At 35.7% G+C, this 25,059-nt stretch overlaps 1 protein-coding gene across 1 annotated transcript in view; it reads right to left on the bottom strand.

Annotated features, from left to right (window-relative positions):
• ZBBX (zinc finger B-box domain containing) overlaps positions 1-23,372 on the bottom strand; it is a 114,680-nt gene extending 91,308 nt beyond the window's left edge. The window contains exons 1-4 of the mRNA XM_081074693.1: positions 23,281-23,372; positions 10,369-10,483; positions 5,411-5,524; positions 2,990-3,080 (exon numbers count right to left, since the gene is read on the bottom strand). Of these exons, the coding sequence (XP_080930819.1) occupies positions 2,990-3,080; positions 5,411-5,524; positions 10,369-10,436 (273 nt within the window). The 5' untranslated portion in view covers positions 10,437-10,483; positions 23,281-23,372. The remainder of the gene's footprint in view (positions 1-2,989; positions 3,081-5,410; positions 5,525-10,368; positions 10,484-23,280) is intronic.
• Positions 23,373-25,059: the final 1,687 nt, after the last annotated feature.

The raw sequence follows: 25,059 nt of genomic DNA, 5'->3' as shown, positions 1-25,059 counted from the left end.
AGAAATCTTAAATCACCTTAGTTATTCGTGGTGATAATTGAAAATGTCTCCAAACATTGACAAATGTCTCCTGGGAGTACAATTGCACCCGAGGACAAACAGTGGTCTAAAACTATATTCAAAACTTTTTCCACTACACAATGTATCAGCCAATGTTGACTTTTCCATATTTTCTAAAAACACCCTCCTTCACTTTCATCTTATGTAAAATTATATTACTTTGATTCTATTCCTTTCATTCTTTCTCTTCTCAGACTCCCTTTACTACAGAGCTGGCAAATTACTTTAGAATCAGCCTGAAAGCTTGCATTCCAAATCTTGGTCCTGACACTTGACTATGAGCAAGTTAAACTTATTTGATGTATAATTACTCCCTCTGTGGAACTGGAAAAATAACAATTGTCTTTTAGGGGTGATACAAACACTAAATGGAATAAAACAGAAAAAGCAGGAAACCTGTTGACTGGAATAAAACAGTTAGTGAATAAATATTAAAGTTCTCTGCCTCTATATTCTTTGAGCTTCACCCTTCACAGCTGCCCTTCCTGAGCTTTATCCTTCACACCTTTCTTCTCCTTTTTATAAATTCTTAGGAAACACATTTACATTCTCAGCTTCAACTAACACATGAGAATTCAAAAATAAAACTCTAAATCTTTGAAAATTGCTAAGAATGTAGAACTTAAATGTTCTCACATGCACAAAAAGAAATATGTGAGATAATGGATGTGTTAATTAACTTGATGTGGGATATTTTCACAATGTATACATATATCAAATCATCAAGTTGTACATTTTAAAAATCTTATAATTTTATTTGTCAATTATACCTCAATAAAGCTCGGGAAAAGAAAAAGAAAGGAAGGAAGGAAAAAGAGAAGGAAGGAAGGAAAAAGAGAAGGAAGGAAGGAAGGAAGGAAGGTAGGAAGGAAAGAAGGAAGGAAGGAAGGAAGGAAGGAAGGAAGGAAGGAAGGAAGGAAGGAAGGAAGGAAGGAAGGAAGGAAGCACTAAATCTATACCCCAGAACATTTTTTCTGACTTCCTTCTTTAGTTTATCTCCTAGTCAATGTGTCCTGAAATCTTATAGTTATATATCTGACTTCCTCCTTTCTCACTGTTTCTTGGTTTCATATTTTCCTTTATATTTCTTTATCTACATTCTAATTCAGACTCTTCTTATCTGATCTCTAGATTATTTCAATAGTCTTCCAAATAATCTCTCTGCTTCTATAGCAGTGGCCTCCAAAATAGCATGTATGCAGGCCTGAGGGAGTTCAGGAAAAGGCCAGAAAGTAGAAAAGAAACATCTATTGATATTTATATTATCCTTGATTAATTTTCAATTTTTGGTTTACAATGCACATGACATATTAGTAAACATATATATATATATATATACACATAGATATAGATATCTATATATATTAGTATTATATATTACTAATAGTAAACAAGTATGCGTGTGTGTGTATATGTATACACACACACACATTTTATACATAAATAAATAAATAGTTTATGGGTAGAAAGTCCGTGCTCAAAATAAATTATTTATTGATATGATGCACAATCAAAACAGTTTAGATATCATTTTCTCTGTATTTATTAACTAGAAATGGACTGGATATTTGAAAAAATCAACCATCATATATTATCACCTTAGTCTCACTACCCTCCTCTTCCAAAGCTTTCAGGGAATTCCATTCACCCAATGAAAAATTTAAGACTCCTGAGTCTGATATTCCAGGCCTTTCCCCATGCCCTAGCTCACTTTCTATACCCACCTTCAACAGCTTCCTGCTCCTCCAAGTTTTCATCCTCCTACTCATTCATGAGGTTTGTGGGGACTGGCATTATGACTTATTCATCTCTTTTTTTCTTACAAGTAGATCTTGTAGATTCTCAAATATTTGTAGAACTAAACTATTATTTCCCAAGCACTAATTGGTTCATACACTAAATAGCTATGGCAAAAATTACATACTGACTTTTCTATATATTTTTATAGGTGCATCACCTTCCAAATTAGATGAGGATCCCCTTGAGAATAAGGATAATTCATTATACCACAAAGAAGGCACTTAATAAATGCTAGTGAAAAAGAAGTCAATAATTACAGTCAGCATTTTTAATATATTTACAATAACATCAGAAACATGGAACACTATCTCAAGAAGTAATAAATAATGCAAAGCAAATTATAAAACTTTTAATCCCAAAATTAAAGAAACATATTTCAGTAAGAGAATGACACTACAGAATAAAATGATTTTTCAAAGCCAAAAAGTTTAGAAGCACTGAGTAAGATGTTTATAGATGCCAACTGCCCAATGAAAGTTTAATGATAGTTATATAAAAAAAGAAAAAGCTGTATAAGTTAAAACTTACAAAGTCACAGATCTTGTACTAAAGAATCCAGAAGCAAAACAGTTTTCTGTACAGAAATACATTTACTCTGGTTTTACTTATACCTATAATGTAATGATAGATAGTAATAAAACAATTCTATCTGGAAACCTGTAAGAATTTTTTCCTTGGATATCTTTACACATACAATCAACAGTATATGAATAATAATTACTATTCAAACAGAACACAAACACATTAAACCAATGTGATATAATACAGAGGTGGATAAAAATCTGTTCTTTGGTACATTAAATTATAGCTTTCACCTTAATATAGAACTACATAGTTCTATTTCACACACTTGAAACCAGAATTGAATGGAAAAAATTGGTTTAGAAAAATTCAACTCAAGGTGAATTTCTAAACATCAACTTCCAGATGAAAAACAAAAACATATCTGAATGATGAAACTTGTATACAACCTATAAAATTTTAATTTCAATCACAATACCCTAACATGCAAAGTTGTTAAAACCAAAACAGTAAGTTCTTAAGTATGAAAGGGAATGCAAGATCTGAAAAAATAATTTATATCTTCTTGCTTAGCAAATTGCCAGAGAATCAAATAGTATTTTCTTACCTTAATAACATTTCCTTTATTCTGTGACATTATATGTGATTGATTACCCAATTTGCCCACTTTTCCAGATTTCCAGTGATATTCACTTGACCTTCAATACATATAAACAGAAGACAAAATGTAATTACTAAATACACATCTCCTTTTAATGAAAACAAATGTATTTTCCCTGTTTCAGGAAATGGAAATTCAGTTGTTAACATGTAAACAGACTACCACAAAATAAAAATAAAATGTCAAGAATGCCACAATATCCTCAGTAATTCTAAAATATAACTCTATCGTATTTGGAACTTTTGAGACAAAATGAATAACAGTGAAATGTCCAAACAGATGAAGAATTCCGTTTTTTAGTCATTTATAATGACTAAAGATAGCTTTATGGATTTATAGACATTTTAAAGATTGCCATATATTTTTAAAAGCTAAGGGTCCACAAATGTAAAGAGGAAAAGGAAGCAAAATAATAAGAATATTCAGCAGATCTACTAAGTGATCAACACCTTATTAAGACTTCAAATGAGGCCCCATTGAAAGGTAACAGGGATTGCAGAGAAGGCACACTGTTTAGTTTTATAGTTTAGTTTTCAAAGCACTTTTATTTGAGCTTCACATTTGTTTTTGAAATTAATAAGGCAGTGAATCCAATTCCTATTTTAAAAATAATGAGACAAAAACATATGCAATGTCGCAGATAATAAATAATAAAGTCAAGATGAGAATATTGGACTCATAACCTTCTAACCAGTGAGTGGCAGGTTCTCATTCTGGCTATGACATTTACTATCTACGTGACCTTAGAAAAACATTTAACTAATCTGAAAATGCAGTCAAGCTTTAGAACATTTAAAAAAATATCTAGAAAAGGTTCCTGAGCTAATGAAAATTCATTCTTGAGGGCTGATTTCAGAAACTCTGATTCACAGACATATTTGTGATCCACTAAGAAATCCAAAGCAGCGAAGGTTAAAAAAAATAGAACTGGCCACTGGATCATTAAGAGAAGAGCAGCAAGATACACAATAAACTTAGTCACCTGGGATAATGTACAACATTGAGATGCATGGATTAAACCAATGCTTCAGTTTTTGGAGAGGGTGTGTATGTGTCCTGAATGTTTTTCAAAAAGCTAGGCTCTAAAGATAAATGCTACTGAAGCTACAATAAATATTTGAATTTTCTTTAATGGTTCAGAAGGTACTTAATAGATATTTGATGATCATCACTTAGAGCAGCAAACAAAAGCAAATCTAATATACAAAGAGCCTGGGAATAGTCAGTACTGCCGAAAGCATGTGAAACATGCACTCCCATTCTGTACAGGACAACGTTACACACTTTTGAAGCCTATTTGAAAAACAATTTCTCCAATGTCTACCAAAATGTAAGTTACATATATACTTTGACCGAAAATTATCCAGGTAAGAATTTACCCCATAGATACTGTTGCAAATACAGAGGGTGCCAAAAAAATGTATACACATTTTAAGAAAGGAAAAAAAATGTATTAAAATTATAATACTCAATATATACCGATAACAAAAGATGAATACAAGTCATGTGCATACATTTTTTTGCTATCCCTGGTACAAGGAAAAAAAAAAAAATATATATATATATATATATATATATATATATAAGCATATTCATGGCAGTACATATAATCAAAATACTGAAAACTTAATAAAGATTTGAACAATAAATGCTATTATGTCCACCCAAAGAAATAATATGTAATCATTAAAAGATAAGACATTTGAAGGGGAAAAATTTAATCGTTAAAACTGGTGCTACAAAATGTGCTGGGTGTCAGCCTACAGCTAAGAGATAGACTTTCATTATGTAACTATCACTTCTATTCAACTTTAATCATATTTATTTATTATTTTTATAATGAAGTCAAATTCTCAGTAAAATTAGTACAGATATACAAGCATAACATTGGAGAGTTATCATTTATAAAATTTCAGCTAAAGCACATTTGCTAAAAATATTTCAAACATATTGAGGATTTGAATGATTCTTTTATGTGTACATGTACACTCCTGCCCCAAAAGACTTTTAATAAATAAAAAGGACTCTACATATAAACTGGCAATCTTCTGTTCATGGCAATTTTATGGGAGCAAAGGGTAAATTCTGCATTGTTGTCCTAAACATTCAAAAGAATAACATAAGAAAAGAAATAAGAAAATACAAGAGCATATAAGGCTCAGATGAAACAAAAGTAATAATAATTTTAAAAAACAGCATGCCTTATATAAGAAACACAAATAGAAGTAGTAGGGGAAATGTAATTCATTAGGAAAACCAGAAATTATTCATTCAGAACAGATCTTTATAGGAATTATAATAGTACATAAAATAGTTCTTTAAATAATTTTGTTTATCCCTTTGAAATTCTCTAAAAATGTCACCTACACTCTTTCTTCCTTTTCTCTGTTCCGTGTTGAATGGAATTCTTGTAGTTTCTTTTCCATCTCTTGGTTCTCCATCTCTAACTGTACTTTCTCCATCCTCAGTTCTTGAGCATTTCTGAAAAAGATTTAAATGCAGAATATTTATTTGAGGTAAACAAACAAACAAAAACAAGGTAAAATAATTTTATATCATTTTTTCTCTTAAGTAGAATTATGAATAATAAATTGTGATGAAGTATTTTAACTTCTTTGTATTTCTTTGAAATATGGTTTCTAAAGTTAGCAAGTGCCTTCCATTAATATTCTCCTCAAGCAAGGTATCTCTTCAGATGTCAGACTTTTGCTTTTCCTATTACATTGCTAGAAGTTTCGAATCATAATTCACTTTATATATACACTGTATCTGTATGCATGAACAAATATCTATGACATATGAATAGGAAACAAAAGAAAAATTATTTTCTAATTTCCATACTGTCTTTCCTCTAAGGATTCAAGTAGTTTGAAGCACAGTGTTTAAAATCACTTTTATTTTTTCTGTATAGGCAGAATACACATTTTTGCTGAACTGATCATCTTGGAAGCCTTCAATAAATTTCTACCTTTATGTCAGACATGTATAATCCAAAAAGTAAACAACAACAACAACAACAAAAAAGCAGAGCCTGCTCGGGGCCTATTAGGGAAAAAGTACCCATTAAGAGTTTTGGTATAGAAGCCATTAAAAGGATTAAATGAGAACTGAGCCAAGCCCAACCTATCATTTCCTCTAAAGAAAAGCAATAAGAAGAGACCTGTTGAGAACAGAGCAGAGCCCCCTTGTAGATTCTTGTACAAGAGATTTTGATATTATCTGAAGCTCATCAAGCTTTTAACACAGGCCATTTTCTTCATTTTACAATTCTAGTCTCTATTCAGCATTAGTCACTAACTCTCTTTCATAGGTCTAAGCCAACCTAGTTCTCTAGCTTTTATTATCTACCATGAATTTAAGCCTCTTCCTTCATTATGACATTACTAGTGGTTTACTATAATCATGTAACATAGGTGACCAGGCATGCTATGGCAAGGAAACAAGAATAATGAAGATCAGAAAAGGCAACTAATTTACAGAGATGATGAGCAGTCACCAAAGAGCAGTGGGCCAAACATATGTCCCAAAATGGACACAATCCAGGGAGCTGTACGGAAAGTGATAGGAGGCAAAGGCTGTCCGGAGGGTTCAGAGAAACTGGCAAAGATATTGAGGAGGAGACATTATTTTCATTACATCTGCTCCACAAGGAGGAATTCAGCCCCTACTACATACAAGTACTGCAGTAGGTGATATGATATGAGACCCAGTGGAGCTTCCAGTATAGAAAGGAACACAGACAAGCATGTAGGTAATTGAAACATAGTATGATGACGCTCTCATTGGAGCTGTACAGGGAGGTATCTGAGCACACAGAAAGGCCACATACCCAGCCCCTGGGCATGTAAGAACAATTCCTGGAGAAAGTGAAGTCTGAGGTGAGCCATAAGGTGTGAAAAGACTTTATCAGTTAAAGGGAAGTGGTGAGATCAGTGTTCCAGGAAGAAAGTGTGCGCATAAGTAGAAGAGTGATGTGTCGGCCAAGGAATTAGAAGTTCTGTGTGACCAGGCATTAAGTGCAGGATGGGAAAGGTGGCAGGAAATGGAACTGCTGAGGTGGACAGTGGAAAGATAATGAATAGCCACAAAGGTCATGATGAGAAATTGGGATCTGTATTCTATGAGCAATAAGAATCATTAGAGGGTTTTAAGAGAATTGATCAGACTTGCATTTTAGAAAGATTACTCTGGCTGTATAATGGAAAATTAATTACAGGGTGCAAAGCTGGAAGTAAGGCAGCCAGTGAGGAAACTATGTCAGTAATCTTAATAATAGAGACATTACGCTGGTCTGACTAGATAGAAACAGTGGCGAGAAAAATGGGAACATTTGAGAAAATAAGGAAATAGAATTAATTGGACTAAGAGGCTGACCAGAAGTAGGTGACTGACCAGGCAAAGAACAAGAAAGAAATCTGAGATAATCCCAGTTTTCTTACTTGAGTGATCAGAAAGACAATGATGCCATTTCCTGAACTGGATCACGCTGGGATGAGCAGAAGACACAGTTCATAATTAGTCCCTGAGCTGGTCTCCCTGCTCAAAGTATCAAAGGGCCTATAACACTTTCCATGTGGCTTCCAGGGGAAGAGTTCAAAAGCACAAATATGACCGTGTCACTCATTTGCTTAGAAAACTTTAATGGTTCTGAAATTCCCACTGTGGTAGAAGAAAGGGGTGAGACTAAACAAAAAAAAAAAAAAAAAAAAAAAAAAAAAAAAAGGACTGACCTACTGACCAATTGTTCAAGTTTATGGTGGAATTCTATGGATCTGAAACAAGACAAAAGATTCCTCTTGGAGACAGCCTTGACTACAGAGACAGAAGGACAGGCAAGAAAAACTAAAGTTGATCCTGGACCATGTCAACACAACAAATCCACCCACTGAAATGGGTTGGGAGCTGGGAAAGAGGTAGTGAGAAATTGGAGAACACCATAATGTCAGAAAACATAAAGACAATTGTGAAGAGGATGTCAAATGAAAATAGGCTTGGAATAAGGAAAGGCCAAGAATGGGAACTCCAGAGCAATTACCATAGAGTAGGTGTTACCGTCCTAGTTTATACAGGTTGTGGATCACGGGTGGATTAGGGACACATAAAGGCCAGAGAACAGTGATTCCCCTGCATCTCCAAAATAAATTCCAAACTCCTCAGTGTGGCACACAAGTTAATTTATTACCTATACAACCCTGCCGTTCTCTTTAACTTTGTTCTATAAACTTTAGCCAACTGTATACGTCTGAAAGGCCCCAAATTATGTGGTCTCTGTGCTTTTGCCCAAGTTTCTCACCCAGTACCTAGCCAACTAACAGCATATTTCAGGCAAAATTTGGAGACCTTCTAACCTCACCTCAGAAGTTTGGGACATATTCTTATGGCCCCCTGTGCTTTCACATCACATCCTGTTTCACACTATGTCATAAATGTAATTTTACTTATTCACATCCAGTACAAATTATTTGAGGGCAAAAATTGTGATTTCCTACTTTTATATCTACCATCCCCTAGTACAGTATGTAGAACATGTACTTAATAAATGTTTGTTAGATGAGTGTTTGTAAGTACAAGGTGAGATCAAACAATACAGTGAACATTTAAATTAAAAAAAATGTACAGTGAAAAACACATTGCCATTAATACCCCTCAAAATACTCCCCCTCACTTCAAACTCACTTGTCTCATCATTCTTGCCACTTTCTGAAGCACTTCTGGAAGTCCTCTTTCATGAGTCGATTCAAAACATTTACCTTTCCATAAGGTGGATGAGGACACAACATAATGTTTTTATTTGATAGAAATTGCCGTATTCTAGAATCGATGTGTAACACAGAGCCTTTCTGTTATGATCATAAAATACAGTGAATGCTGCTGCCAAGTACCATCCAATGGAAAGACAGAGATCTTCAATATGGGAAGCAGTATGTCGAACTTTAGTAACAGTGTGTGTGGTAAGTTTCAACTTGTTCGGTGCAGTCAGTCCAGTCAGGTGGTAGCTACGATTGAGAGAAGGTGTGTTTTAAAGTGTGCTGTAAATCATCCTCCATCATGACAATGCTCCGTGTCGCATGTCACTTCTGGTATATGGCGATTTCTGTCAAATATAAACATTATGGTGTGTCCATATTCACCTTATTCACTGGATCTGGCACCATGCAACTTCTGGCTCTTCCCCAAAGTCAAAATGATTCAGGACATCAAGGCAGCGATGACAGCACAACTAAAGACACTCACGAAAGAGGACTTCCAGAATTGCTTCAGAAAGTGGCAAGAACAATGGGAAAAGTGTGTTCAAAGTGAGGGGCATATTTTGCAGGGAATTAATTTCAATGCATCTTTTACTGTAATATTTTTTTCATTAAACATTCACCATATTGTTTGATCACACTTTGTATCACACACAGACTTGAAACATGTCACCAAAACTGAATAATGCATTCCCCCTTCTCTTTTTCTATAAAAAAGAAAAAGTGGTAATACTAGCAATTGCATAGCTCTGCTCCCCACCAAAAAACGGTAAACCTTATCATGATAATGCCATAAATTTATATAACATTTTCCAATTTACACAATGATTTTACATACAGTATCTCAAAAGTAAAGGGAGAATTAGGAAAGATCTGAAGACAATGAATAACCACAGAACTACTGATCTGGATCAGAGAATTCAAAAACTGAAATTAAAATTGACAGTCTGTTCCCAACCCATGCTGGCTGGCCTTTAGTGATATTTGAGAGGAAGGACTTGGGAATTTCCAGTGACTCTGGATGATCTCAAAGGCAGACAGTATCTTGAAACTTCTGGTACCCCGCCAGGTCATGAAATTTCCAGGATACCCAGATCTGCTTGGCTCTGGCTGAGTACATCCACCAGGTAATCTAGAGCAGAAGATAGTCTCTTTGGGAAGAGTAAATTCAACAAAACATCTTTTAACTACGCAAAGTGTTAGGGTAGTTACTACCTTCTATTCTCTTTTAAAGGTCAAGCACCCTAATAATCTTCCTAAATTTCAGTTTCTTCAGAGTAATTCTCTTTTAACTTTGAATAAGTGTCATAAAAGTATTTGTAACTTTCCGTTATATTGCTTTAATAGTTAGTAAGCTCAACCTCCATTTATAGCTTTTCACTTCGATTCTTGTGGCATAAATATTTTTAGTCCTTATTTTTTAAAGTTTTTAAACTATAGCTGTGAAGAATATGATGATAAGAATTGACAAAATTTGAGTTAAACTCTAAATAGCCTCATGTAAAAAGAATACATTACAATATACAGAAAATTATTTAAGTCAATTATTTCTATTTAAGTCAATATGTATACACTTACTTATATTTCAGCTTTACCGAATGTCCAGGTTTTCCCCATGGAAGAACTACAAAGTCTTTGGTGTTCATGATTAGTGTCTTAATATTGTCTAAAAATTATTGATTTATGGAAATTTCTGAAAAATAACAAAGATAAAATAATTATGCCTGAGGTAAAACAGTTAACTTACAAATTCGAAACTACATATAACTCAATGAAATTTTAAAAACAGAAATAGTTATGAGTGAAAAGGCCAAATCAAAGGTTAAATAATAAAAAATGACATAAGCTTAATTGTTATATAAATGTACACACTATTAAAGTTATAAATATATCTGATGGAAATAAAATTTTACCAATAATTATGTGGTAAAAGACTGTGGAAATATTCAACTGAAAGTAAAGAATGCATTCATAAAGATAAATAGAACACATATTCTGGCTCTTTCTATGTTAAGGTTATAAAAATATGTATCAGGTATTTGTTCCCATCCAAAACTAATATCCAAGGCTAAATAGAGTGAAAAGAAAAGAACCTTATAGCTACAATCCAAACTTAAAAACCTCTTTTTTTAAACATATGTGGTACTGTAAAATGAGAATTAAGGCATGTAATAAATTACCCAAAGGCATCTTAATATCCTCATTTATCAAAGAAAATTTTAATGATGCTCTTTGCCTAAGATCAGAAATTAGCATATTTAGAAAGAATTTTTCAACAAGAGATGAAACAAAACAGATTTTTCTGCCAAACTCCAAGTTAACCAGAAAATTAAATTATTCAGAACACCCTGTTTCCTGAGTATCCCAATTATTCGTGGTTCTATAATAATCTCCTCGGTAATGCTGAATTACATTGAAAGCTATTAGGTTTTATCTGAATAAAAAATTCCAAACTCTCTTAAATAGAAGAGGCAATACCATAGAGTCCTTAGTCTTAAGTGCCAAATTATTTGCTACTATCAGTTTATATATGTGTTCCTATGTGCTCATAACCCCATGAATTTTTATTGAGGCTCTGCTACATAAAGGCACTGAGCTGAGAGGCATGGAGGAGTCAAGGCCCAAGGACATTTGTTTTCTGGGCTTATATAGGGTATATAAGACCTACATATAAAAGTCGTATAACAACATAGAAATTATAAAGGCCATAAAATTGATAGATTTAATAATAAAAGAAGTGAGAGGAAAGAGAGAAATCAAACTGGCTAGCATTTAAAGTAGGGCTTTAAGGAGAAGCTAGGCTTACATATGATCATAAGGATTGGATGGACATTCCACACTGCAAGAACAGCTCTTGAATGAAACTGATGACTGGCTCCATTTGGTTGATATATAGGTTATATGGATAAGGAAAAGTAGGCGTAAATTTGGAAGTGTAGGCTGAGGCCCAGTAATGAGTGGCTTAAATGCCAACTTAACACTTTTGGAATTTATTCTTAGGTAATGAGAGTCACTAAAAGTTTTACAGGGCAGGACAGAAACTAAGTCTAGAAGCTTTGCTCAAAGACTTAAGGAGAGAAGGTACCAGAATAGGAGTAACCAAGTGGAAGGGTGACATCAAAGTCTACACAATCAAATAACTTGTTCTTCTTTGTTGTTCCTTTGGGAGACTATCTCATAACGTCCATGATGCAACCACTGATCAAAACATTTTTGGAATGCTTCTTTTGAAACTGACTGCAGAGTCCATCATACCCCCAACAAATACACAAATGTACTTTGGTGTGCTTCATTGAAAACTAAAAACGATATTGTCCAACAGGAGGGACTACTTTCTTTGTTCACTCAAACTTAGTTTCAAATTACTCTATGTTCAAAAATCAAATCTAGCAAGAAAGCATAGAGTGTTACTGCCTTAGAGGAAATTCTGAAGGAAGTTATTCTCTGAAGATAATTCCAAAATGAAATTTTATATTATAAGCAATATAGTGACCATCATAAGACTAAGTGTATGTGTGCCTTCGATCAATAGGCATATATGTAGCTGCTCCCTTGTGACCCTTATTATAGGTACTGAAATCACAGTGGTAACTAAGACATGGTTCCTTCCCTCAACTCATAATCAAAGGGAAAGCCAGACAAACAATGGCAATACCAGGACAAAAAGAAGTACTTGGGAACATCCAACTCAGACTCATTTCTCAAGCACCAAGTCCTATCTCTCAAAGCTAAACTCAGTATCAAAGAGAACTAAAGGTTCCCCAGGAATGGAAAAGTAGGATTTTGCTTGCTTTTGGGAAGGGAGGATGTATTTTCTATGCCTTCTTTGTAGGTTAAAATCTTTATCTCATTTTTATGAAACAGAGGTTATAAAAACTATCTTTAAAAAAACCTGCAGGAATTATCCTGCTCCTATAACATAGAGTCTATATCCCTTTTTGATCATAAACAGGAAATCCAACTCTTGGTCCTTTTCTACTGTAAGTTTTTCATGAAAAGTTCTAAAATGTTAACATTACCATTATTATTTAAAATATAATAATAAAAGAATCCCCAAAGTTAGTGTCTAATTATTTTAAATAATTTAAATTGACTTAATTTTATTTAAACACTGAAATATACAATTTGACAGTTGATGTACATATGCATAAAGCTGATCTGATACACAAAGTCTGAAATGAATGAAAAAATGTCTTTGAATTTCATTAGGATGAGATAATTCATATTTATAGCTCTGCTTATAATGTGATTTAACCAATAAATGGTTTTATTCAGGGGGTATTTCACTCCACTGAATGCAATTAGTATGGCTTCTTCTCAATTAAGTGTTTTATTAAATCACACACATAAGCCAATTTTCTTGTATGAAGGAAAAAGGAAGTTTTTAATTGTGAGTCATACTGTTCTGCCAGTTTCCTTACATAAAACCAACAGAGAATTAGTCACCTTTCTTGGGACAGCTAGGATATAACAACATTAGTAGGAAGAATAGCAAAGCACAAAAATTTAGTCACCTAATGAACCAGGGAAATAGAGATAAAAATACCTATTACGCAAACCTCAGTGTTGCATTTGATTTTTGGTCATTCAGTTTTTTTTCTTGTAATGAAATACCAAAAATTCAGTTGTTTTTGGAAAATTTTGTAGTTACTTGATTTATTTGGCTGCATCACTTTTCTGTCCCCAACCTTATTCTTCCCCACACATATACACACAATGTGACCCAATATTGTCCATGATGCTTTGATGATCTTTCTACATAGTTCTCATTCTGGGAATGCAAGCCAAGCACCGAAGGCAGCTGCCACAGAATGGAAACAAGGAAATTACAATGAGCAATAAATCTAGAACTCAGATAATTCATCAAGAGTTTCCCTAGCCTCCTAAAGGATTTATCATCATACCATGGGCAGAATGGGAGGTTTGGGAAATCATTATTCTCAAAATGGGCAAATTTTTGTAACTGAAAACTTATCCAAGGTTAGTTGATTCTTCTAATGACCCAGATAATCTTAGACCTGAAAACTTAAAAGCCTATAAATAGGATTTTTCTTTACTTTAGCACATATTTAAAAAGGGTCTAATAAGCAAGCTCTTTTGGATGGATTAAAATGTTTAGCATAGTATTTAGAAATCAGAAACCCTGAAAGAAAATTCGGTATTGACTTCCAAATTGCACGAAATCTTTCAGCCAACCCACCTATTTGATAAATAAACACTGCTTCAGGGCACTAAATGGTACTCAAGTCACCCATTTTTTTACATTCCATGACCAAATTCCCGAGAGAACAACTGAGAAAGTTGCCTTTAGATACAAGGGAAGAAGTATTAGAAATTACCTTGAGAAGGAAGTGAGGAGAGCATCAAAGGCTCTGCTTTATCCACAGCTTCTCTGATTTCATCTATTTTACATAATGGGCCTCTGGGTCAGATTTAATATAAACTTTTCTATAGCTTAAAAAAAAAACCCTTGAGCTCTCAAGTCTTGGCTTTCACGCGGCAAGCAGCCAGACCTTTTGCACGGAATTGTGACAGCGAAGTGGACTTCTTGAGTTCTCCTCCAGATCTTACCACAAACGGAATATCTGTAACCCATCAAAGGACTCTGTTCATCTCGCAGAACAGCTAAGAGACTCGGACAAGGATTACTTGTAGGTGGGCAAATTGGGCAAGCGGGGTTAGAGGGAAGAGAGCGGAGTGGAGACACAGCCGCCTCCATGGCTGTGGAGACGTGGCCTGCATCCGTGGCTGTGGAGACACAGGGGATCCGGGATGGAACAGAGACCACAAAAATCAGGAGGTGGGCTCTTTCCTTGTGTCCCACAGCTGATCTCTCCCGCCAAGAGGGCAACATATCCAGCATTTGAGGTAGTAACCTCAGCTGAGACCTCCAGCTGGGCCCTAGGTTGGACAAAGGATATAAACTCCATACCTGGGCCCCTCCCTCGCTCTTCCAATCCTACCCCTGCCCTTCCAGAGACTTAAACGGCCCCCTAAATTGAGGTGCAGTTTCAGATTACAGAGGAGCCGTAGTGCTCAGCCTCTGGAAAGACCTGCTTGCAGCTCTGACCCACAGAAGAGGCAGGGAAGAGTGTGATTTTGCTGGGCTGGGAGAGAAGAGACTCCTCCACCCCCAGCCACCACGCTTTCTGGCCTGCCTAGGGCAGGGCAATTACAACAGTGGAGGCACTCCCAGAGATCAGCAGTAAGTGGCAGACGCAGCTCCCAGCTTTCAGCAGCTCAGAAATCTCCTGCCCGCCACACACACACACACACACACACACACACACACACACACGGAAGAAGTGCCCTAAGATTCAGGAGAATTGGGCACAGGGCTGGTGGTGCTCACTATAAGTGCACATACGCGCAGGCAAGAGCACAAACTGCACTGACTTTGTAGAAACTACCATCCAGACCCCTTAGCACCACTCATCTAAATCTGTAGTCTCAAGGTCACTCTGGGCACCAGGTGACCCACTCTGCCTGCACAATACACAGAGGACTCTTTGGTACAGCAGAGGACAACCTGGAGATTACTTGGTGGGCTTAAGCCAAGACTGGTGCTGCTTTTTTTGTTTTGTTTTGTTTTGTTTTTATATGTTTGATATCTTTGCCTGTGTTGAGTATGAGTTATCGGTTGTTTTTACATGTGAATGTATTTGTTTTTTTTCTTTGCTGTTGTTGTTGTGCTTGGTGGTTTGCTGTGTTCTTAAATTGCCTTTCACTAGGGTCCAACTTAAGAGGCATAAGACTCAACACACCCAGAGGCCAGACCAAACCAGAGTATTACCGAGTTTGACCTACAAGTGACACACCCAAAGGGAATTCTCTACAGGCACAAGAGCACATAGAGGCCAAACCTCATTTAAGCAGTCAACCCTCACGCAGCAGAACATCCTGCTGTAGGGAGAGCCAAGTCTCACAACTAGTCAGCCTAGGAATTAACCCTACCTACTCACAAGGGTAAAGCAATTAAAGATCAACTTTAACAGGACAATATACACAGCACAAGAGTCACCTTTGGGGCACATGTATAGGAGAAGAAGGAAGTGGTGCAAGTCAAACATAAAAGGCACATACTACATAAGATAAGCCAGCAAAAACTAAGAACCCTAGGGCATCTACCTAATACATCAATGCAAACACAGAGAGTTAGCCAGAATGGGGAAACAAAGAAACATGTCCCAAATAAAAGAACAGAAGAATCCTCCAGAATTGGAACTAAATGAAATAGAAGTAACCAACCTGAGAGAGTCAGAATCAGAACACTGATGATAAGAATGTTTAAGGAGCTTAGTGACGACACAAAGAAGGACAGAGAAATCATAATGAACAACAAGTTAGAACTAAAAAATACAATAACTAAAATAAAAAACACACTTGAAGGAATGACCAGCAGGTTAGATGAAGCAGAGGATCGAATCAGCAACTTAGAAGACAAGTTAGCAGAGATCACCCAAACAGAACACCAAAAAGAAAAAAGAATAAAAAACAATGAAAATGGTTTAAGAGACCTCTGGGATAACATCAAGTGCAACAACATGTGCATCATAGGAATACCAGAAGGTGAGGAGAGGAAGCAAGGGATTGATAACATATTTGAAATAATAATGTCCGGAAACTTCCCTAACTTGGTGAAGGAAACCAACATACAAGCCCAGGAAGTGCAGAGAGTTCTAACCAGGATAAACCCAAACAGGTCCACACCAAAACATATTATAGTTAAAATGGCAAAGCTTAAAGGCAAAGAGAGAATCCTAAAAGCAGCAAGAGAAAGACAGAGGGTTACATACAAAGGAACTCCTATAAGACTATCAAATGATTTTCTACAGAAACATTGCTGGCCAGGAGGGAGTGGCAGGAGATACTCAAAGTGATGGAACACAAAGGCCTACAACCTAGATTGCTTTATCCAGCAAGGCTATCATTTAAAATTGAAGGGGAGATAAACAGCTTCCCAGAAAAGAATAAACTAAAGGAATTTATTACTACCAAGCCAGCTTGCAGGAAATATTAAAAGGACTTCTGTAAACAGAAGAAAGATGAAAACAATCTAACTACAAATTTTTAAAATGGCAATAACTATGTACCTATCAATCATCACTTTAAATGTAAATGGATTAAATGCTCCTATCAAAAGAAATAGGGTGGCTGAGTAGATAAGAAAGCAAGACCCTTGTATATACTGTATACAAGAGACTCACCTCAGATCAAAAGACACACATAGGCTGAAAGTGAAGGGTTGGAGTAAGATATTTCATGCAAATGCAAGTGAGAAAAAAGCTGGAGTTGCAATACTTATATCTGACAAAATAGACTTTAAAATGAAGAACATATTAAAAGACAAAGATGGGCACTATATAATAATAAAGGGATCAATCCGACAAGAGGACATAACTCTAGTAAACATGTATGCACCCAACATAGGAGCACCTAAATATATAAAACAGATATTGACTGACATAAAGACAGAGATTAACAGTAACACTATCATAGTAGGGGACTTCAACACACCTCTGACAACAAGGGGCAGGTCTTCCAGACAGAAAATCAATATGGAAACAACGTCCTTAAATGACACATTGGAGCACTTGGATTTAATAAATATTTTCAGAGCATTTCACCCCAAAGCTGCAGAATACACGTTTTTCTCAAGCGCACATGGAACATTTTCCAAGATAGATCACATGTTATGCCACAAAACAATTCTTGATAAATTTAACAAAATTGAAATCATACCAATTGTCTTCTATGACCACAGTGCTATGAAATTAGAAATGAACTACCGGAAAAAAACTGGAAGACACACCCATTTATGGAGGCTGAATAACATGTTACTAAATAATGAATGGGTCAACCATGAGATCAAGGAAGAAATCAAAAGATATCTCAACACAAACGAAAATGAAAACACGATGACCCAAAATCTATAGGATGCAGGCCTACCTAAAGAAACAAAAAAAATCACTAATCAACAGTTTATCTTCACACTTAAGGGATCTGGAAAAAGAACAGCAAAATAAGCCCAAAGGGAGTACAAGGGAGGAGATAATAAAGATCAGAGCGGAAATAAATGAAATAGAAATCAGAAAAACAATATGTAAGATCAATGATCCAAGAGTTAGTTTTTAGCGAAGATAAACAAAATCAGCAAATCTTTAGCCAGACTCATTAAAAAAAAAGAGAGAGGACCCAAATTAATAAAATCAGAAATGAAAGAGGAGAAGTGACAACAGATACCACAGAAATACAAAAAAAATTAAGAAATTACTATGAGCAACTATATGCCAACAAATTTGACAATCTGGAAGAAATGGACAATTTTCTAGAAGCATACAACCTTCCAAGGTTAACTCGAGAAGAAACAGAAAACCTGAATAAACTGATTACCAACAGGGAAATTGAATCAGTAATCAACAATCTCCCAACAAACAAAAGCCCTGGACCAGATGGCTTTACAGGTGAATTTTACAAAACATTCAAAAAAGATTATCACCTATTCTCCTCAATCTCTTCTAAAAAAATCCAGAAGGAGGGAAGACTCCCAAACACTTTTTATGAGGCCACTATCACCCTGATCCCAAAATCAGACAAAGACAATACAAAAAAAGAAAACTACAGGCCGATATCTCTAATGAACATAGATGCAAAAATCCTCAACAAAATATTAGTGAATAGAATTCAGCAATACATTAAAAAGATCATACACCATGATCAAGTGGGATTCATCCCTGGTATGCAAGGGTGGTTCAACATCCGCAAATCAATTAATGTGATACACCACATTAACAAAATGAAAAATAAAATTCATACAATCATATCAATAGATGCAGAAAAAGCATTTTACAAAATCCAGCAGCCATTTATGATAAAAACCCTTAAGAAAGTGGGAATAGAGGGATCATATCTCAGCATAATAAAAGCCATATATGATATACCCACAGCTAACATCATACTCAATGGGGAAAAGCTAAAACCATTCCCCTTAAGATCGGGAACAAGGCAAGGTTGGCGACTTTCTCCACTTCCATTCAACATAGTGCTGGAAGTTCTAGCCACAGCAATCATGCAGATGACATGATATTATATAGAGAGAACACTAAAGACTCCAATGAGAAACTGTTAGAGCTGATAAATGAATTTAGTAGAGTAGCAGGATACAAAATTAATATTCAGAAATCAGTTGAATTTGTATATACCAATAATAAAACATCAGAAGGAGAAATTTTTTAAAAATTCCATTTACAATTGTTTGAAAGAATATAAAATACCTGGGAATAAATTTAACCAAAGAAGTAAAAGATCTGTACTCAGAAAATTATAAGATACTGAAAAAAGAAATGAAAGAAGATACAAATGGATGGAAACACATACCATGTTCATGGAGAGGAAGTAGTAATATAGTTAAAATGTCCATACTGCCTAAGGCAATATACATATTCAATGCAATTCCTATCAAACTACCAATGATGTTTTTCACAGAAATAGGACATATAATCCTAAAATTTATATGGAACCATAAAAGACCCCGGATAGCCTCAGCAATCTTGAGAAATAAGAAAAAAGTGGGAGTATAACGATACCTGACACCAAATTATACTACAAGGCTACAGTAATCAAAACAGCATGGTACTGGCATAAAAACAGACACATAGATCAATGGAACAGAACAGAGAGCACAGAAATAAATCCATGTCTATATGGTAATTTAATCTATGACAATAGAAGCAAGAATTTAAGGTGGGGTAAAGACAGTCTATTCAATAAATGATGCTGGGAAACACATGCAGAAAAATGAAGCTGGTCTACCTCCTTACACCATATACAAAAATAAATTCAAAATGGCTTAAAGACTTAAGTGTATGATCTGAAACCATAAAATTCCTATAAGAAAATATAAGAAGAAACTTTACAGACATTACTCGGAGTGAGATTTTTACTTATATATCCCCTCGGGCAAGGGCAGTAAGAGAAAAAATAAACATGTGGGATTACATTAAACTAAAAAGTTTTTTCACAGCAAAGGAAACCATCAATAAAGCAAAAAGGGATCCTGCTGAATGGGAGAAGATATTTGCCAATGATATATCCGATAAGGGGTTAATATCCAAAATTTATAAAAAACTCATTCAACTCCAAAAAAAACAACAACCCAATTAAAAAATGGGCAGAGGACATGAACGAACATTTTTCAAAGAAGGACATATAAATGGCAAACAGACATGAAAAAATGCTCAACCTCACTAACCATCAGAGAAATGCAAATAGAAATCACAATGCGATACCACCTCACCCCAGTCAAAATGGCTATCATCAATAAATCAACTAACAACAAGTGCTGGCGAGGACATGGAGAAAAGGGAACCCTTGTGCACTGTTGGTGGGATTGCAGATTGGTGCAGCCACTATGGAAAACAGTATGGAGGCATCTCAAAAATCTGAAAATGGCACTACCTTATGATCCAGCAATTCCACTCCTAGGTATCTATCGGGAGAAATCCCAAACTCTAATTCCAAAAAATGTATGCACCCTGATGTTTATTGCAGCACTATACACAATAGCCAAAACATGGAAACAACCAAAATGCCCATCGGGAAATGACTGGATTAAGAAACTGTGGTACATTTATACAATGGAGTATTATGCAGTCATAAAGAAGAAAGAAATCTTACCATTTGTAACAACATGGATGGACCTAGAGAACATTATGCTAAGTGAAATAAGTCAGACAGAGAAAGGTGAATATCGTATGATCTCATTTATATGTGGAATCTAAAGAAAAGAATGAATGAATGAACTAATCAGAAACAGTTTCAGAGACACAGAGGAAAAACTGAGGGTTGCTAGATGGGAGGGGGGAAGGCATAAGGGGGAAGGTGAGGGGATTAGAATTCACAGTCAGTAACCACAAGATTGCTACGGGGTTATGAAAGTTAATTTGGGGAATGTAAGCAATAATGTTGTAAAGATTTTGTAGGTATCCGATGGACACTTGTCTCGTTAGGGAGACCATCTCAGGGAAGATGTAGATGCCTGATCACTGCCCTGTACACCTGAAGCTGAAGCTGAGCAATAATGAATGTCAACTACAAGTTTATATATATATATATATAGTATATATATATATGTATATATATATATACATATATATATATACTATATATATTATATATATGTATATAGTTACAAGAAGCAGAGTACAGCATTAGGAATAGAGACAGTGGTAATGTAATGGCTGTGTGCAATGTCAGAAGAGGGATAGTGGATGCGGGGAGGAGGGTTGACACGGAGTGAGGATATAAATAATAAATGTCTATTACTTTGTTTTGTGCACCTGAAACAAATAAAAAAAAAAAACTTGAAATGCACAACTGTAAAGCAATATACAATTATTAATTCTGTATCAATTAAAAACTTTATATGATTACAAATAAAAATGAAAGTGTTAAATTTATAATCATACCTTTCAGAAACCTAAGCTCTTTCATATATTTAACTCATTCCACTCATTCTCCTAAGAACCACTATTACACTAGGTGTTCACTTATGAATATCTTACAAATGGGAAAATTAAGGCATTTGTCCAAGATTGGTGACAAAGCCAGAAATCATAATTTTATTCCACTCCTGTTAGCTCTTCTTTAGACTTGAAATCTAAACATGGTTCTATATACTTAAAATGATTAATTAATATATCATTCTCACCTTTTGTACTCTTAACCTGTAGTGAAATGGAAATTTGGAAAAAGAACTGTTTGACATCAAATGTTTTCCAAATTTTACAGCAATAAATTCAAACACCACTAAAAATTGTTTGGGTGTCAGATTGCTTCCATGTAATATGAGGTCACAAATTTTTGTTTCTACATAGTTCCCCATAGCCATAGGGAAGAAAAAACAAACAAACAAACAAACAAGCAAAAACAAACAAACAAAAACAAACCTTGCTCTACTTGGTACTTAACATCCTCCATTATTTATCCCAATCATTATTTTCCACTACTCTGCTGGCCAAGTTTTATTCTATTCAATGTTCAGTGTGAAGGACATCTCTACCATGAAACTTTCTTCCATCAAAAGTGAGCTTCTCCTGTAAGGACATCCTGTGTATTACACTCATTTACTATTACTTATGCCTTGTGTTATTTTGTTGTTGTTGCTTTGCTTATATAGATGTTGTTTCCCCGAGTATCTCAAATATTTGAAGGCAGTCCTACCATTGATCTTTGAATTCCCAGCAATTAGTAGTGGGCCTACATATAGTGTACTGCCAATAATAATGTGCTAAGTTTTAATTTTTTTCTACCGCTTCGAATGTATTGCACATATAAAAAAATTTTAAACAAACACATCATCCTCTTTTCCACTTCAGCAAACCTTCTTGTTTTCTTTTTTCCACGTACCCTACCAGACTTTCAACAAATATACATTGAACACCTCTTCTGTGCCAGGTATCAGGTTAAGCACTGAGGAACAAGGTAGACCAGACAGGTATAGTACCAATCATCCCTGAACTTACACTCTGCTGAAGGAAGGAAGAAGAAATTAAAAACAAAATAATTGTGGAAAGTATTGTTTTGAAGGAAATAAACAAAGGACGGAGGTACTTTCAAATAATGAACTTATAATACCTACTATCACCAGCAATATTACGGTAGGTCATGGCAGGCCTCTATGTAGCTTCTAAGATAAAGTAGTAGAGGAAGGGAGGCAGAGGGTTTTGTTTTTGCTTTTTTGTTTTTTTGTGTGTTTTTTTTCACTTGCCATTAGCATACAGTTTGTATAGTTTTAATACTGTGAAGCTTCAACTTTATATAACTTTTTTTTTTGAGACTTACTAACTGAATTTAAAAAGTCAGGGTTAAAAAAAAGACATAACTGAACCTATCTATCTGAGCACCTCTAATGCTGATTTGGGAAAGAAAGAAGTTCCACAGCTTCTGAGTTCTCAGGAATCTGGGACCCCTCTCTGCGACCCTTACTTGGGAGGAGTGTACTTACTTCTCGAATGAAGTAGGTGCATGTGGCCACCTATACAGAAAGGAGGCTACAAAAGTGGGTGTGACAATGCTCTTTCAGGGCACCAAATTTTTCATAAGGCGCAAATAAGTTCAAAGGATAAAAGAGGCTAGCATTTTAAAAGGGTGGGTTGTAGAAGGCGTACACTCCTCAAGGTCCGCTCTTGCTGTCTGGGGTTCACCCTCGAGTCAGGCTTCCATTAGCACCATGGGCCGGGAAGTCGTTTGTTTATAGAAAAAAACTTTCAACTCCTGAGGTCAAGGCCACGTCTTGCAGCCCACAGGACGGACACTGTGTCGGGCACATGCCAGGGGCTCATCAAACACCAGTGGACCGGGCGTCCCAGCTCCACTCCGAGCCCAGTCTCCTTTCCCGCCGTCCCACCGTGCTCCTCTCACTGCCCAGACCCCACGCGCTCCCTCACTAAGTGGACTCCGCGGGCTCCTGTCCGCCGCTAGCCAACTTACCTGGAGACCCCAGCCTGCTGCATCACCTCCGCGGGCCCCAAGTAGCTGCCCAGAGCTTCCGGCCTTGGTCTCTTTGGTTACCGCGTTACATCGGTACCATAGCAACCAGAACGCTTGATCCTGCCACTGCAGGCCCGCAGAGGGAGCAAGGGAGCCCTACCAAGAAACAGGGAAAGGGAGTGAAAGGGAAGGGCTAGGAAGCAGACCCTGGAGGCTTTCTCCTGGAGGAGATAACAGTTAACTAACGCTTACTGAGTCCCTACTATATTCCAAGCACTCTTCTAAGAGATCGATTTGTAATATCGAATTCATTCTCATAACAGCCCGATTTGTATCTAAGAAAACTAAAGAATAGAAAGTTTAAATAACTCAAAATTACAAAGCTAACGAAAGACAGACCCAAAAAGAATTAACCCAAGCAGTTCAGAAATCCCACATGCATGCTCAAATGTCACAATAGAGAAAGTCAAGAATAAAACCTAGATTTCTTAGCAAACTCAGAACTCTTTTTTCCCTTTGTACCAAATTGAGGTATGACAACTAAGTTTGTGATCTCATCCTAGCAAAAGTTTCCCATACCTCATTGCTGAATATCACTACAGTCACCTTCGAAGCACTCCCCTTAGGAAGCTATGCACTGACACCAGCACCTAGTCCACTCTTCAAAGTAATTTTGGAACTCTTTTCTGGAATGGTCATCAGAGATGTCATCGTATTAGCCTCGATATCCCGAATGTCATCAAAATGTCTTTCTTTCAATATTTCCTTTACTTGGGGCAAAGAAAGAAGTCATTGGGGACCAGATCAGGTGAGTAGGAAGGGTGTTCCCCACAGTTATTTGTTTACTGGCTAAAAAGTCCCTCACAAACAGTGCTGTGTGAGCTGGTGCATTTGTGGTGATGCAAGAGCCATGAATTGTTGGCAAAATGTTTAGGTCGTCTAATTTTTTCACACAACATTTTAAGTACTTCCAAATAGTAAACTTGGTTAACTCTTTGTCCAGTTGGTACAAATTTTTAATGAATGATCCCTCTGATATCAAAAAAGGTTAACAACATCCTTGCACCTTAATTGTCAGACCTCATATGTCAGGCACTTTAAAGACAGAGCAGAAAAAAAATTGAAAATAATTAAGAGTTCAAACTTAGGTAAGATGGTCTGGGAAGTATCTGAATGCAGCCAGGGAGAAAGAGATGGGCAGACAGGGCAAGGAACATTCCAGACAAGGAACAGTAAACAAACTTCACTTCTGACCTAATCAACAGTAGTATTTTACATAAAACCTCTGATCACTTATGTACAGAACATTTTTGCTTCAGAAAAGAATTCTAAAAATGCATTTACTGGTGCAATAGTAGAATTAAACTCATAAAAATAATGTATAAAATATTGTGGTACATTTCAAAAGCATTAAAGGAACATTATCTTACTTATATTTAGGAGACTATCTTGACTCATGTACAGTTATGCAAAGAAAAGCAGAGCCAAATGTAAACCCATGCCATGTTACATAATAAAATGAAACATATTAAGTATTTGTCTTTCAGAACCATGATTAGTGACAAAATGAAATGAAACATATAAAAACAATGACACCTCTGGAGAGCCAATATCCTGAAGCAGAGTGCATTTAACTGACACACAACAATTCTGTAAATACTTTTCCATATCTGTATCATGAGCACAGTATTCCTGAGGGTTTTTGTAAATTCATGCTTCATTGTACCAGTGAGAACACAAGATTTGAACGCAAGATTTCTGAGCTAAGGATATTTAACT

This window comes from Rhinolophus hipposideros (assembly GCF_964194185.1).
Source record: "Rhinolophus hipposideros genome assembly, chromosome: 2".
NCBI classification, from domain to species: Eukaryota; Metazoa; Chordata; class Mammalia; order Chiroptera; family Rhinolophidae; genus Rhinolophus; species Rhinolophus hipposideros.
Note: the sequence above shows the minus strand (reverse complement) of the source record. Positions and strands in the feature narration are given on the sequence as shown.